A 16,356-nucleotide genomic window follows, 5' to 3' on the forward strand; every position below is an offset into this window, starting at 1 on the left:
TTGGGCCTGTCTGAAACCCCATCACCTACACACAAGAGGGAGGTGGCAACAGGGGACAGAAACCCTCTTATTAGACAATGTCAGGCCACAGAGTGTAAACACAGCATGTCACTATTCAAAGTAGCCCATATCAGTTTTTTGGCACTCATCACAAAAACAGCTTAGCGGTGCCAAGAAAATATGATAGCCTACTCTATATACAGCTCATCTCTAAAAACCTGCCAATTACAAGCTTGCAACTAAATAGTAATCAAAACAACTTCTCCTTACACAGGTTACCTGCAATTATGCACCCTGATATTTAAGTGTTACACTCTTAGAAAAAAGCTTTCCAAAAGGGTTCCTTGGCTGTTCACATAGGAGAACCCTTTTCGATTCCAGGTATAACTGTTTTTGGTTCTATGTGCTACCTAAAGGTTATGGAAAATGTGCTCTTTTAGTATTTCTCCAGTAGGTATCCTGGAGGAGAACACCTCCACTTCTATGTCAAAGATAATAAAGCAAAAACACTATAGTAAATAATAAAGTTGTAACGTCCTGACCAGAGTTATTATGTGTTTTGCTTGTTTAGTGTTGGTCAGGACGTGAGCTGGGTGGGAATTCTATGTTGTGTGTCTAGTTTGTCTGTTTCTGTGTCCAGCCTAATATGGTTCTCAATCAGAGGCAGCTGGTAATCGTTGTCCCTGATTGAGAATCATATATAGGAGGCTTGTTTTGTGTTGGGATTTTGTGGGTGATTGTTTCCTGTCTCTGTGTTTGTGTTCTGCACCAGATAGGACTGTCTCGGCTTTACGTTTGTTGTTTTTGTATGGTTGTAAGTGTTCACCGTTTATTGTCTAATTAAATATGTTGAACACTAACCGGCTGCATTTTGGTCCTCTCCTTCATCCAGGAAGAAAGTTGTTACAGAATCACCCACCAAACCCGGACCAAGCAGCGTGGCAACGGGCAGCAGCGACAGCAGCAGCGGTACCAGGAGGAATGGTCATGGGAGCAAATTATGAACGGAGAAGGACCCTGGGCTAAGGTTGGAAAGGATCACCTCCCATGGGAACGCTGGAGGCAACCGGAGAGAGGAACTGGCGTTATGAAGGTACACGGCTAGCACGGAAACCCGAGAAAGAAATCCCAAAAATTTCTTGGGGGGGTGGGCTAAAGGGTAGTGTGGCAAGGCATGTAGGAACCTGCGCCACTTCCCATGCTTACCGTGGAGAGCGGGAGTACGGGCAGACACCGTGTTATGCGGAAGAGCGCTCGGTGTCTCCTGTACGTGTGCATAGCCGGTGCGGGTTATTCCCACTCCCCGCACGGGCCGGGCTAGAGTGAGCATTGAGCCAAGTGCCATGAAGCCGGCTCTACATATCTGGCCTCCAGTACGTCTCCTCGGGCCGGTGTACATGGCACCACCCTTACGCATGGTGTCCCCGATTCGCCTACACAGCCCAGTGCGGGTTATTCCACCTCCCGCATTGGTCGGGCTACGGGAGCATGCAACCAGGTAAGGTTGGGCAGGCTCAGTGCTCAAGGGAGCCAGTACGCCTGCACGGTCCGGTATATCCGGCGCCACCTTCCCGCCCCAGCCCGTACCTCCAGTTCCAGCACCCCGCACTCACCTTATGGTGCGTGTCTCCAGCCCAGTGCCTCCAGTTCCGGCACCACGCACCAGGCCTACTGTGCGCCTCAAGCAGGTCAGAGTCGGCCGTCTGCCCACGCGCGCCTGCACTGCTCGTCTGCCCAGCGCCGTCTGAGCCATCCGTCTGCCCAGCCCGTCTGAGCCATCCGCCTGCCCAGCGCCGTCTGAGCCATCCGTCTGCCCAGCGCCGTCTGAGCCATCCGTCTGCCAGCGCCGTCTGAGCCGTCCGTCTGTCCAGCGCCGTCTGAGCCGTCCGTCTGCCCAGCGCCGTCTGAGCCGTCGTCTGCCAGCGCCGTCTGAGCCGTCCGTCTGCCCAGCGCCGTCTGAGCCGTCCGTCTGCCCAGGCGCCGTCTGAGCCGTCCGTCTGCCCAGCGCCGTCTGAGCGTCCCGTCTGCCCAGCGCCGTCTGAGCCGTCCGTCTGCCCAGCGCGTTCTGAGCCGTCCGTCTGCCAGCCGCCGTCTGAGCGTCCGTCTGCCCAGGCCGTCTGAGCCGTCCGTGCTGCCCAGCGCCGTCTGAGCGCCGTCTGCCAGGCCGTCTGAGCGTCCGTCTGCCCAGCGCCGTCTGAGCCGTCCGTCTGCCCAGCGCCGTCTGAGCCGTCGTCTGCCCAGCGCGGTCTGAGCCGTCCGTCTGCCCAGCGCCATCTGAGCCGTCCGTCTGTCCGAGCCATCTGAGCCGTCCGTCTGTCCCGAGCCATTCTGAGCCGCCACGCAGTCAGGAGCCGCCAGAGCCGCTCAGCCAGTCAGGAGCCGCCAGAGCCGCCAGCCAGTCAGGAGCCGCCAGCGTCAGGAGCCGCCAGAGGCCGCCAGCCAGTCAGGAGCCGCCAAGAGCCCGCCGCAGTCAGGAGCCGCCAGAGCGCGCCAGCCAGTCAGGAGCCGCCAGAGCGCCAGCCAGTCAGGAGCCGCCAAGCGCCAGCCAGTCAGGAGCCGCCAGAGCCGCCAGCCAGTCAGGAGCCGCAGAGCCGCCAGCCAGCAGCGCCCAGAGCGCAGCTCAGGAGCCGCCAGAGCCGCCAGCCAGTCAGGAGCCGCAGAGCCGCCAGCCAGTCAGGAGCCGCAGCCAGTCAGGAGCCGCCCTCCAGTCATGAGCCGCCCTCAGTCATGAGCCCCTCCAGTCTGAGCCGCCCTCCAGTCATGAGCTACCTCTCTGTCCTGAGCTACCTCTCTGTCCTGAGCTACCTCTCTGTCCTGAGCTACCTCTCTGTCCTGAGCTACCTCTCTGTCCTGAGCTACCTCCTAAATCATGTGGGGGCTTGGGGAGGATTCTTAGGCCAAGGTCGTGGGCGAGGGTCGCCACTCAAAGGACGCTAAGGAGGGGGACAAAGACAGTGGTGGAGTGGTGTCCTCGTCCTGCGCCGGAGCCGCTACCGCGGACAGATGCCCACCCAGACCCTCCACTTGAGTTGCGTTCGGAGTCCGCACCTCAGGAGGGGGTACTGTAACGTCCTGACCAGAGTTATTATGTGTTTTGCTTGTTTAGTGTTGGTCAGGACGTGAGCTGGGTGGGAATTCTATGTTGTGTGTCTAGTTTGTCTGTTTCTGTGTCCAGCCTAATATGGTTCTCAATCAGAGGCAGCTGGTAATCGTTGTCCTGATTGAGAATCATATATAGAGGCTTGTTTGTTGTTTGGGATTTTGTGGGTGATTGTTTCCTGTCTCTGTGTTTGTGTCTGCACCAGAATAGGACTGTCTCGGCTTTCACGTTTGTTGTTTTTGTATGGTTGTAAGTGTTCACCGTTTATTGTCTAATTAAACATGTTGAACACTAACCGCGCTGCATTTTGGTCCTCTCCTTCATCCCAGGAAGAAAGTCGTTACAAAAGTAATGTCCGCAAAAACACTACAGTAAATACTACAGTATACTATAGACGCAAAAACACTACTGTAAATTCTACAGTATACAACAATCTGCAAAAACACTATATTAATTACTATAGCATGTACTATAGTTTTGTTATACTACAGTATTTATACTATAGTTAACTGCGAATACTGCAGGGAATACTATAGTAATGTCAGCAAAAACACTACATTAAATACTATAGTATTTATACCAGTCATGTTTCTTCTCCAGTCCCAAATTTTGGCACAAACTAATAATACCTTTGAAACAGCTGCTCAACATCCAAGAATACAGGGTAGCCTGTGTCACAGCACAGACACAGTAGGGGAGAGCCAAAGGGGTAAATTGAGCCACCGTTGTTTCTAGGAAACCATACACACAATTGACAATTTGACCACATACTTAGGAAGAGGTCTTCATTTGTGAAGGAAGAAACCACATGGAAAAAGTGTTAAGCAAGTTAGGTCCAAAAAACTGATTTTCACCAAGTCAAATTAATTTGTTAGAGGTATCATTATGCTTGCATCTAAACCAAAGTAGAAAGATCATTTTAAGATTGTTCTATATGTCAGTTGCGGTCTCTATACGGTTCAAAATGAGGTCCTAAACCTAAAGAAATATAACCACAGCTGTGTGGGCTAATACAGTGGTATAGTGGTGCCTGGAGAAATGGGTATACTCTACTTTTGCCACACAAAAAAAACATCCAAACAGCTCCACAACAATGTCTCCACATCAGGAGACATTTTTTTTGGTCTGGGAAAAATCCCCCAAAAATGTGGAGGGTGTAGTTGCCCTTTTATTCAGAACGTTACCTGGGGTAAATTGTTCTCCCCATACCCATACCCACTATCCCCTAATACAGTTGTATGGCTGACTTTCTGGAGTTTAGGGGCATTAGGAGCAAGGACTGGATTATGTGTAACAAAAAAATATATATATAAAATAACAGTCTATTTTTCCTCAGGATAAATAAACTACTACCGCCAAAATGAAACTGTAACCAAATCGAACTCGTTTCATTTGGTTGAACAAACGACTCCAAGAAATCGAATCAGACATAGCTGCAGCGGTCGTGACTCGTGCGCCTGTCTGTGTGGCTGGAGCGGCACTGCAGAGGATTTGCTGCGTGTTGTTTTTTCAACAGCGCGCCGACACCCTTGGAGCAGTCAGTGTGGTAAAACGAATTACAGCCGTTATTACAGTTAAACCCATCGGGACGTTAGCAGCAACAACCCATTCGCAAGAAATATGAGTCACGAATGAGGTCCACAGGATGTCGTTCAAGGTAATCTCAACGTTCTCCTGCATATGTAGCTGAGTTGACTCAACTCCACTATATATAGATATCCATATTACAGGGATCTAAACTAGAGCTACAGCTACTACTGCATAGGCTACTGTAACCATGCTTGGAATGAAGAGAGAGTAGTCTAATATAATCTACTCACTACGAATGCTTACTTATTTTGCGTACATGGCTTCTAATCTGTGCTGTTATGAATAGGCCTGTGGTGAGTTATGCGCACGTAATAAATTAATACATCGCAGGGGGTTTGCGGGCAATAATAACATCGTAATGGAAATTAGATATGCTGCTTTACCTTCGTGGTCATGGTTTTCCTGGACATATGCCGCGTTCAAAACAACTGGTAACTCGGAAATAAACAAGCTCCGACAGGGAAAAATCGATTTGAATGGTCATCCAACTCGAAATTCCAATTCGATAACTCGGCCCACTTTCTAGAGTTCAGACTTTCAGACCTGAAGATCACTGACATCATGATTTGACCTGCATTTTTCCAAGTTTCCAGTTGTTCTGACTAACATTAGCCACCTAGCCAACGTTAGCAACAACAAATTGGAATTCGTAACATATCATACGTTTTGGTAATTCATAACATATTGTACGTTTTTGCAATTCATAACATATACGAATTGTAATTTATCATAAGAAATGGATGGACATCCACAAATTAAAACATACCATACGAAACTTAGCATGTCTCAGATTTTTTTTTAAATGTAACCTTCATTTAACTGGGTTAGTCAGTTAAAAACAAATTCTTATTTACAACGACGGCCGAGAGTGGATTAACTGCCTTGTTCAGGGGCAGAATGACAGATTTATACCTTGTCAGCTCGGGGATTCGATCCAGCAACCTTTCGGGAACTGGCCCAACGTGCTAACCACTAGGCTACTGCCGCATACAGGATAATACGAAAATGCTATGAGACCAGGTGGCAGCGACATGACAATTTAATCTCAGCTAGGCTAGGGTTTAAGGTTAAAGGGTTAATTAAGGTTAGGGGTAACATGCTAAGTAGTTGCAAAGTAGCTAAGAACGTAGTATGTAGTTGAACATTTGCTAAAATGATATGGTGATGAAATTCAAACACAACTTTTGGGTTGCTAGATGTTTGCGTTTTTTCTTGTCTGTTAAATATACCCAGATTCATTTGGACCTACATAAGTGGGTGGGAGCTGGACTCTTAGAGATCACACACAACCAGACCAGAGACCATATAACCACACCATACCCAATGCAAGAGCATAATCAACGTGCGTGTGCAAAGAACCTCTGTCCATATTGATTCTCATATTGATTGTGAACAGGAAGAGCATGACTGCAACTCATTTTAAATGGTTTTCTCTATAACCTCCATTGTCTGACCAATACCAGCAAAGAAATTGCTTGCCAAGACTTCTGGGATGATACTGTAGATAGTGTCTTTTAGTCTGGTTACAGGTCTGTTATCTGACACTTGTGTCTGTTCGATGTTGTATCGTGTGTGTTTGTCCTACAGAAGGAGACGCCCCTGGCTAATGCTGTGTTTTGGGCAGCTCGGAAGGGGAACTTGGCCCTGCTTCAGTTACTGCTCAACAGTGGCCGTGTGGATGCCGACTGCAGAGACAGTGTACGGACGCTGCATGCCCTGGCGGCTCAGCTGCACGCTTTACCCATAAACCACCTGTGGTAGGAGAGAAAGAGAGAGCTACAACTCGTGTGTGTGTGTGTGTGTGTGTGGTGTGTGTGTGTGTGTGTTGTGTGTGTGTGTGTGTGTGTGTGTGTGTGTGTGTGTTGTGTGTTGTGTGTGTGTGTGTGTGTGTGTGTGTGTGTGTGTGCAGGTGTATGTATGTCTCAATATGTTGTGTCAGTCTGCTCATGTTCAGGTGCTTGCAGCTTCCATGTGTGTCACATCTAATTGTTTATTGTTGTGTGGTATTTGAAATGTAATGCTATGTCAAGTCTCCGCTGATAAGTTCAAGTATGTTTCAGCAACTTTCTCTAGAGGTTAGGGAATGTGAATGATTGGGTGGAGCATCAGACAAGGGGTGGTACTTTGGAGGGCTGTGTGTGCAATTATGTTGTCTGGAGGAGAATCAAAACACAAAACAAAACAAAAACAAAAAAATCTAGACCCCCAGGTTTCTTTCATGTGCAGTTTGAATGACATGTAGACAATGATCTGACTGAACTGAGGTGTTGATTGATTGTGATCCCTCGGTCTCTTTACAGTTTCGCACCACAGCCCTGATGGTGGCGTCCTACAATGGCCACAGTGACTGTGCCAGTGAGCTGATCATGCAGGGAGCTGACATTAACCTGCAGAGAGAGGTAAAGTATACTCCCACTTTTGTACACTGGTGTCATTAGACGAAATACCTTGGTTTTAGTGCTGCTCCTTGATAAACTGCAACCATCTGCTTTTCCGTAGTACAGCGCCTGAAATTAGCGTTGCATTATTGATGTTGCTTTGAGACCAATGTGGTCAAAGTAGAAACAATAAGCAGTAAAGATGTTTGAAGCGTTGAGAAAATGTGTATGTCCTTTTTAAGGTCTTCCTGACATTGAATGCATGTTTCCACCCTCAGACAGGCTCCACTGCCCTCTTCTTCGCTTCCCAGCAGGGACACAATGAAGTAGTGAAGCTCCTCTTTGAATTTGGTGCCTCAACTGAATTCCAGACAAAGGTATGCCGTGTCACCTACTTAGCGAGAGAGAGAACATCACAGGGAGGCAGACAAAATATGCTAACAGCAGTGATCCAGTGTTGGATGCCTGCTGTGTATAGTCATATTCCATGTGCCAGTCACTGCAGGATATGTTGCTAATCTGTGTTCTCATGGTTTGGCAGGACGGTGGCACAGCCCTCTCTGCAGCCTGTCAGTATGGCCACTCTAAGGTGGTAGACACTCTTCTGAAGAATGGAGCCAATGTTCATGACCAGCTGCATGTGAGCATCCCTAACACCTATCTCATCTCACTATGTCTGTCCTTTTCCCTCACTCCTGCAGAGCCCCACAGTGTCCAATGCTGTAGTCCACAACACACCAAAATCCCACTGGAAGACCCTCTCAGGTTACCGCTGAGTCAGACATGAGATGTATTTTGTTTTATGCAACACATAGAAGGGATTGGATTACTCAGTGTAACCAAGTTACATGTTTGTATGAAAACAATTGATTTTGACACAGTGATTCTCTGCTCACTACTAGTTCTGATATTGGTGATTGACAATAGTGGTTTTTGCATCATCAAAACATCAGCCTCTTTCTCTCCTTTCTATAAGATCCATTGTACCCACAACAGTGCCATTCTATGTGTTACTATTCATGAACAAGCCATACATTGCATAACTTTGTCATGCAGTTGCTTTGCTGTTGTGACATGTTTCTAATATCATGTTTCAGGATGGTGCCACCCCACTCTTCCTTGCTTCCCAGGAGGGTCATGTGACTGTCATACGTCAACTGTTGTCATCTGGAGCCAAAGTTAACCACCCTAGGGAGGTGAGGCCACTCCCCCATACAATAATAGAGGACTTCAATAGAGGGACTGACTTCTTCATTTTTCTTCTCACCCTCTTCCTCCTTGTATTTTGTCTCCATTTTCTTTCTCTCACCCCCCTCCCTCACTATCCCTCCTCTCCAGGATGGCACAGCCCCCCTGTGGATGGCAGCCCAGATGGGACACAGTGAAGTAGTGAAGGTTTTACTTCTGCGTGGTGCAGATCGGGATGCTGACAGAAAAGTATGTTGTCCTTTAGCAACCCAGTGGTTACACAGTGGGTTGACAAAGACAAGATGATTGTCTTCCATCAATATATTCAATCAAGTAATTTATTGAAATGCATTTCTTTGTGTAAGGCATATTATATATTGAATGGGGAATTAAAATGTTAATGTCTCATGTTTCTTTTGATCTTATTGAAGGACGGGTCAACTGCATTATTCAAGGCAGCTTTCAAAGGACACAACAGTGTCATTGAGGAGCTCCTCAAGTTTTCCCCTTCAATGGGCCTTCTCAAGGTAAGATATCTAGGCAGTGATGCTTGCTCTTTGCCGTCTCCTGTCTCGCCATGACCCAGAGGAGTAGTTTTTATTCAGAAGTATATTGTGAAACATTGTATTGTAAAACATCAGTGTTTTAGTGATAAGAACCAGCCGTTAGTTAAGTGGCTTCACCATTCCATTTCTCCAGAATGGTTCCACAGTCCTCCACGCTGCTGTCATGGGTGGCAATCATAAAAGTGTAAACCTTCTGCTCGGGGCCAATGCAGACCCCACACTACCCAACAAGGTAAATCACTGCAGTGTGTACAGGGGAGAAGAAGCAAAGCAGAGGAGAAGGATGCATTTTAGGATGTCGCTCTGGTTGATTATTTTTTCATGACTGGTTTTGTTTTCTTTGCAGAACAATGAACTGCCAGCAGATCTTACAAAGAGTGATCGCATCCTGAGTGCTCTGCGACCACAAATCTTAAATGGAAGTAGTTGATGACAATCCTAGTTCCCACCTTAGACCATGGTTGTTTTATGGAGAGAAATGCACTGAGGGCTCCGAACAACAGAGAACAAACAAACAGGATTCAGTCACACTACAATACTTATATGGTGCTTGCTTTCAATTGCAGCTTCAGAAAATACAATGCTATTTGGAGTAAATGTAACTGGACATATCAATATGTAGCCTACTACCAAAATGCATCTGTTTGTGGCTAGAGTTATTTTGCCATGTACATCCTTTCGTTTGAGGTGTTGTTCTAACTTTGCTGTATAGTTTTAGTTTCTAAAATATTGTATCCTGGTGCTGTGATATTTCTAAATATTTTGCATTTTTTTTATTTCTGCAATTTTAGTAAATGCAATACTGTACATTGGGTTAAATAAAAGATGAATGTGGAAGAAGAAAAAAACATTTATCCTGTGACCAAGTCAATAACATGTGCTATAATAACAAGTCACTAGAGGTCAGTGTACTTGCCGTTGGTACCAATGATCTATATAAACTCTGGATATTTAGATGCTCAGTTTGGCCATTGAGAGACTTTGAAGCCACCGGTCGGCCATATTGGCACTCCAGTAGGAGCAGTCCTCCATAGCAATGAATGGAATTCTACGGTTTTTCAATTAAATGTTTCAATGACAAAATTACACGTATTTAAGCATTTTTTGTTGTAGTGGGGACAGTAACATTAGTCATCTCAAAAAATTATACAACCAATGTTTTTAGATATTTTAAATGTTTATGTTTAGCTCACATAATATAATTTAAAAGTATGCGTTAAGGTGTCTGTAATAGAGTAAATGTGGCAAAAACGAATGTAGACGTTAATTAATGCATTTTTATAGCTTCCCCCAAGAAATTACCACAGTGGGGAGTGCCAAGATGGAGGCACGGTGGCTTCAACACAGCGCCCTTAAATAGTCATCTAGTGTATATATAAATCACCAAGAAACTGAATCCATGCAAATGTGTCTGATGCTCTTTGTCTGACCTTATTTATCGCATATGCAATGCACATAGATTTTAAGAATAGGCTGTGAAATTGACCGCAGTAAATTGACAACGATAGGTCAGAAAAAGCTCTCGTCTCTTTTTGTGCTGATGTCACATGTAAACCATAGGCGGAAGTGACACTCGACATCTTGATGCGGAAGAGATTCCGAAGAATTAAAGAACTGTCACCAAAATGACAACAACACACTAACCAGAGCTATTAACGTCGTATTATAGCTATTGCACGTTGATTTACTGAGACGAGTGAAATTCTACGGTGGGTTATTTTGACCATCGTACGTAACCAGCACCCATGGCTAATAACAATTTACAGGTGAGTGAATCTCCAGCCAGAGACAAAATAAACAAGTTAGCTAACTACTGTAGCTAACACAGGATTGTATCGTTAGTCTACTGTGGGTTCAGATGGCGTTAATATACGTTTGTCTAGTTAATGTCTCTCTTGACCCAAAGTATTTAATGAATTCGCATCAACTAAGTGTGTATGATTACTGATTTTCCATTTACTAATGCCATTTTGACATACCTTTGTGACATCTTGCGGAACAAGATCATAACGTCATGCTAATGCCCTACCCTCTCTTGTTATGGTTCTTCTTTAACATAGCCCCCGCAAGATCATGACGTCATGCTAATGCTCTACCCTCTCTTGTTATGGTTCTCCTTTAACATAGCCCATGCATTGCGTTACAGAAAGCAATAGATCTTGCAAGCAAGGCTGCAGAGGAGGATAAGGCTAAAAACTACGAGGAAGCTCTCCGGTTGTACCAGCATTCCATTCAATACTTCCTTCATGTTGTTAAATGTGAGTTGTCTCTTATCTCAGTTCAACTTCCTGTTACTTCTTTTTTCAAGTTCTTAATTTGCATTTATACTGCAAACACAGAACATCTACATAGGCTACTTTGTTTTTCTGTTTCCTTTCATTTACTGATATATGTGTGACTGACATGATTATGAACTGTGCACCTTTGACCTTAAAGTTTGGAATGAACTTTGAATGACCCCATTAGGAGCTATGGATCAACATTAACAATTTCTTCAGGAAACAGCTTTAACAGTTTTGTTTCACTTTCACATTGAATGACCCACGTGTGACGATTACCCAGCCTTGGACATAATGTGATGCCAATCTGTTACATTTCCTCTTCCTGCAGATGAGGCCCAGGGAGACAAGGCCAAGCAGAGCATCAGGGCAAAGTGTGCAGAGTACCTGGACCGAGCAGAGAAGCTGAAGGAATACTTGAAGAAGAAGGATAAGGCCCCTCCAGCCAAGCCTGTCAAGGAGTCCGGCTCTGATGACAAAGGGTGAGGGAGCATAAGAAATCCTGAGATGTGTTATTATCCTCACCAATCCTTCATTCTGATCTGATTCTTGGTTCTTTTGAACTGTGCTTATACTTTTTGTGTGGCATAAAGGTGGGCCACCTTATCAGTACAGTGATCTCAAACTACTTTTCTTTTTCTTTTGCAGGAATGACAGTGATGAAGGTGAAGGTGACCCAGAGAAAAATAAGTTTAAAAATCAACTCTCAGGTGAGTTATATCATCAGCTACTTCACTGTTCAGCATTTTTAGTGTGGCTCATACAAAGCTTTGATGCAGTCTTGTGGCACTGAATCTGTATTTGATTTGAATGATAAAAAGCGCTATTTGCCGTTAGGGGTGTGAACGTTTAAACTAAATTGGGATCTTTAACGTTTGCAAAAATCTTAAACCGAAAAAACGATGTTCACAGTGCAGTTATCACAAAACTACCACTAACAGGTCCCGATCATCTTCATAAATGGAAAAATACAAATTAAACGAATACTTAACCCAACAATGCTGTAAAGTTAGTAGGAGGAGAAATGCTTCTTTCAAATTATTTCCCACAGATATAAAGGGCTCCACACATCATCATTGTTAGCAGTTGGAAAAAATGTCAGAGAGTGAGACAGGGAAGCGACAGCAGCGAAGTCCTTTATGGCAATACTTTAAGAAGTTAAATGAGAAGGTGGTGAATTGAGCTAGTGCAGAGGCAGAACAGGTGCAACAATAAAACATCTGAAAGGGAGACACCATGACCGTGAGCCCCAACCCATTGCTGGCAACAGCGCAGGCCCCCAACAACAGACATTAAACAAGCTCATCACACGAAAGAAGTGCGATAAGGGATGGAGTGAGAAAATCACAGCGCTGATTACAGAAATCGTTGCAGCTGATATGCAGCTATTGTTAAGGGTAGAGAATGTCGGCGGCAATGTCCTAATGGCATATCTAGAACCAGACTACAAGATTGTACAGTGAAATTGTAAAAAAAAAATTGTACAGAAATTGTACAATGATTGCTCTGGAAGTACAACGGTCAAGATCTCAAACACCATACGTGACACGCTGTCATACATCACCGCAACGAGCCATCACATTGATGAGAAGTGGGACATGAAGTCCCATGTACTAACCACTGAGGACATGGATGAGAGGCACACCACAGAGAACCTAAAGATAGCATTAACTACCTTCGTTGCTGAGTGGGTGGGGGACAGCAGTAAGGTGAGCGCCATCTGGTAGCCATGACTGTGGTAGATTGAACTGCATTGCCCCCTAGTGGTCAGACGCAGGACCATGTCTGCATTGTGAATTCACATGTCTTTTTCTTCTCTCAGTTGAAGCAGAAAAAAATGGCACTTTAAACGTTAAGAACATTTTAACATTTGTTACGTCCCTATTTGCCGTACTACATTTCACCGACTTCTATCTATGTTACAGGGGCCATCGTCATGGAAAAGCCAAACATCAAGTGGAATGATGTAGCTGGGCTTGAGGGTGCAAAGGAGGCCCTTAAAGAAGCTGTCATCTTGCCCATCAAATTCCCTCACCTCTTCACCGGTATGGATTATGGAATTCAAGAAACACATAACATTCTAGATATTAACAGATGTATTATGACTTGCAGCAGTGCATCTGAAGAGTAAATCGTTTTCAATAAAGAATACCTAAGTATATTTGTCTTTGGTGTCCAGGAAAGCGAACTCCATGGAGAGGGATCCTGCTGTTTGGCCCTCCTGGTACAGGGAAGTCTTATCTGGCCAAGGCTGTGGCCACAGAAGCCAACAACTCTACCTTCTTCTCTATCTCCTCCTCTGACCTGGTGTCCAAGTGGCTGGGGGAGAGTGAAAAGTGAGTAATGGGGCAAGGAGGGTTGGCAGGTTGCTGTGCAATCAAATCAATATAGTATTTAAAAGGATATTGCTCATACATACCTATCTCTCTCCTTCTCCTCTGTATTTTTCTCCTTTGGTCTCATATTCACTCTCCACAACTCTTTCTGTCTTCAGGTTGGTGAAGAACCTGTTCAGCCTGGCCAGGGAGAACAGGCCCTCCATCATCTTCATCGACGAGATAGACTCTCTGTGTGGCTCCAGGAGTGAGAATGAGAGTGAAGCAGCCCGCCGCATCAAGACTGAGTTCCTCGTCCAGATGCAGGGTGAGAGAGCCAGCCACTGGGCTGACAGACTGTACAGTTTACACAAAGCCTGGCCTCAGATCCTGATTACCTTGTACCTTGAGTATTGACACAACTGCTTTGGCCACTATGTCGTTTGGCACTGAACCTTTTTGTTGGTACGGTGTCACCAGAACAACTAAACAACAATTGTTTTTGCTAGATTTTGGCTTTCCTTTTGACTGAATCAGCTGTATATTTAAATAATTATCTCTCTTCTCTGAGGTGTTGGAAATGACAATGAGGGAGTCCTGGTTCTAGGAGCCACAAACATCCCCTGGACACTGGACTCTGCTATTAGGAGAAGGTCAGTGTATATTTATTTTCTGATGATCTCAAGTCCTTTATCTTATTGTGAAGATGTATTATTCACAATGTTTGGACCAAGTGACTCTTATTAAACAGATTGTTAAACATTAGAGATAAATAATGGGATGACCCTTGCTGCATCTCCATATAAACATTCCCATATCAGATATCACAACTGTCGTGTTTCTGTGGCTCAGGTTTGAGAAGCGGATCTACATCCCTCTGCCTGAGGGGCACGCCCGCTCCTTCATGTTCAAGCTGCATCTGGGCTCCACCCCCAATGAGCTCACTGAATCAGACTATGTGACCCTGGGTAAGAAGACGGAAGGCTACTCTGGAGCAGACATCAGCGTCATCGTAAGGGACGCCCTCATGCAGCCAGTCAGGAAGGTGCAGTCGGCCACTCACTTCAAACGGGTATGTGACAGTCTGACATTCAACAGGGACAGGGCTCACCTAGGTGCAGTGAATCTTAATTCATTTAATTTTCCTCATCTGATAGTTGTGAAGGAAGCATTGAGTCATATGAATACACTGTCAATGAAACATCAGCTATCACAAATCAATGTCCCATTTCTGCCCATGCGTTCTTCTTCATACACCCAGGTCCAAGGGTCATCATGGAACCATCCCAACCTCGTGGTAGACGATCTCTTGACACCATGCTCACCAGGAGATCCAGACGCCATAGAGATGACCTGGATGGATGTTAATGGGGAGAAACTCATGGAGCCCATTGTTTGCATGGTGAGAAGAACCCCAAAAACATATATATTTTTGATTTTGAACACGAGGGAGCAAGTATGTGATGCTAACTGACCCTTGTGATGTGCTGTTCACAGGCTGATATGCTGAGGTCACTGCACAACACCAAGCCAACTGTGAACGAGCAGGACTTGGACAAACTCAAGAAGTTCACAGAGGACTTTGGTCAGGAAGGCTAATACTCAACCAAATAATGCGAACACAACTTTCCTTTCTCATATCCTTTTTCTTCACTGGTTCTCAGGCCTGCATTTGCTACTCTACTTTCTCTCCACAAGTAGCAAAGGGGCTTCATGTTTCATGTATGTTAATTTGTTGACTTACTTTGTTGCCAATACATACCCATAATAGTGTACCCATAGTATACAACTTTTCTTTTTACAAAGATAGATTGGTTGAAGATGGTGATGGTCTCAAATAATATGGATTCATGAAAAGTATTTATAATTTATGCTTTAAAACACTAAAGTGTCTGTTTTGGCCTTGATGGCATCAAACAAGCAATGCATGCAATTGTGCATTACAATAACTCCTCCAAAAGTCCTTTACTGCTTGAAGTGCATCTATGGTTTGACAAGATGGATGAGGATTGCCTGTTTTGTTGTACTGTAATGTGTTTGGACATTGTTTACCGATGTTTCTTTCTTTGTATTCATTTTTCTTACCAAGAAGGGCTACGCCTGTAATTTTGACTCTGCGTTGATGGAGCAGCACTCATTGAAGAGGACCATATCATGATTAACTACCAGCAAATTTAATGATTACAATTTTCTTTCATCAGTTTTTATGTTGAGTATTTTCATATTGTTTTTCTGTATGCTGTTTTTGAAAGAAGATGTTAGTTTGAGTGCCTTGCTGGTCAAAAGAAAGTAAAAGTACTTTGGAATGGGTTGGTGGGGGTATGTTATAATGTAATAAAACCCAATGATTATTGATCTTCAAGGGAAATCAGTAATTGAGTGAGCAATAATCCTTGGTAAAGTGTTTTTGACCCCTTAAATTGTACTTCCCACATCTTTGCAGACTTCAAATGTTTTGTACAAGTTGTGCCTTGACGAAGAATCAATGTGCAGTGCATTCGGAAAGTATTCAGACCCCTTGATTTTGTTAGCCTTATTCTAAAATGGATTCTTTTTTTATTCTCTCAATCTACACACAAAGTGAAAACTGGTTTTTAGACATTTTTGCAAATGTATTACAAATAAAAAACAGATACCTTATTTACATAAGTATTCAGACCCTTTGCTATTAGAAATTGAGCTCAGGTGCATCCTGATTCCATTAATCATCCTTGAGATGTTTTTACAACTTGATTGGAGTCTACCTGTGGTAAAGTCAATTGATTGGACATGATTTTGAAAGGCACATTTTGAAAAGGCACCTGTCTTTATAAGGTCCCACAGTTGACAGTGCAGAGCACTGCAGAGCAAAAAACAAGCCATGAGGTCGAAGGAATAGTCCGTAGAGCTCCGAGACAGGATTGTGTCGAGGCACACATCTGGGAAAGGGTACCAAAAAAT

General features: G+C 44.6%; 2 protein-coding genes across 4 annotated transcripts; both read left to right on the forward strand.

Moving 5' to 3' along the window:
- Positions 1 to 4,529: 4,529 nt before the first annotated feature.
- On the forward strand, positions 4,530 to 9,908 carry LOC111972356 (ankyrin repeat domain-containing protein 29). 3 transcript variants are annotated; one of them, XM_023999380.2, is made up of 10 exons: positions 4,532 to 4,757; positions 6,278 to 6,388; positions 6,991 to 7,089; positions 7,347 to 7,445; positions 7,610 to 7,708; positions 8,166 to 8,264; positions 8,407 to 8,505; positions 8,688 to 8,783; positions 8,956 to 9,054; positions 9,169 to 9,908. In XM_023999380.2, exons 1-10 carry the CDS (start codon positions 4,746 to 4,748, stop codon positions 9,250 to 9,252), a joined length of 897 nt encoding a protein of 298 aa, XP_023855148.1. In that variant the 5' UTR covers positions 4,532 to 4,745; the 3' UTR covers positions 9,253 to 9,908. The 3 variants fall into 3 exon arrangements, with proteins under 3 accessions (XP_023855147.1, XP_023855148.1, XP_070302249.1); XM_070446148.1 differs by having other exon boundaries at positions 4,533 to 4,757; positions 6,278 to 6,447; XM_023999379.2 differs by lacking the exon at positions 8,956 to 9,054 and having other exon boundaries at positions 4,530 to 4,757.
- Positions 9,909 to 10,387: 479 nt separating this feature from the next.
- LOC111972171 (vacuolar protein sorting-associated protein 4B) lies at positions 10,388 to 15,778 on the forward strand. The gene is made up of 11 exons (XM_023999062.2): positions 10,388 to 10,588; positions 10,969 to 11,080; positions 11,433 to 11,583; positions 11,750 to 11,811; positions 13,027 to 13,146; positions 13,281 to 13,437; positions 13,596 to 13,744; positions 13,988 to 14,069; positions 14,269 to 14,488; positions 14,678 to 14,818; positions 14,914 to 15,778. Exons 1-11 carry the CDS (start codon positions 10,568 to 10,570, stop codon positions 15,013 to 15,015), a joined length of 1,317 nt encoding a protein of 438 aa, XP_023854830.1. The 5' UTR covers positions 10,388 to 10,567; the 3' UTR covers positions 15,016 to 15,778.
- Positions 15,779 to 16,356: the final 578 nt, after the last annotated feature.

The sequence above is a fragment of the Salvelinus sp. IW2-2015 genome, linkage group LG13 (assembly GCF_002910315.2).
Source record: "Salvelinus sp. IW2-2015 linkage group LG13, ASM291031v2, whole genome shotgun sequence".
NCBI lineage: Eukaryota > Metazoa > Chordata > Actinopteri > Salmoniformes > Salmonidae > Salvelinus > Salvelinus sp. IW2-2015.

What these genes read in the sequence shown, in the direction of transcription:
- LOC111972171 (XM_023999062.2), top strand. Translation starts at nt 10,568, where the DNA reads ATGGCTAATAACAATTTACAG. An exon ending in CTTCCTTCATGTTGTTAAAT is followed by an intron (nt 11,081 to 11,432) that starts GTGAGTTGTCTC and finishes CTCTTCCTGCAG; the next exon opens with ATGAGGCCCAGGGAGACAAG. An exon ending in CGGCCACTCACTTCAAACGG is followed by an intron (nt 14,489 to 14,677) that starts GTATGTGACAGT and finishes TCATACACCCAG; the next exon opens with GTCCAAGGGTCATCATGGAA.
- LOC111972356 (XM_023999380.2), top strand. An exon ending in ATGTTCATGACCAGCTGCAT is followed by an intron (nt 7,709 to 8,165) that starts GTGAGCATCCCT and finishes ATCATGTTTCAG; the next exon opens with GATGGTGCCACCCCACTCTT. An exon ending in ATCGGGATGCTGACAGAAAA is followed by an intron (nt 8,506 to 8,687) that starts GTATGTTGTCCT and finishes ATCTTATTGAAG; the next exon opens with GACGGGTCAACTGCATTATT.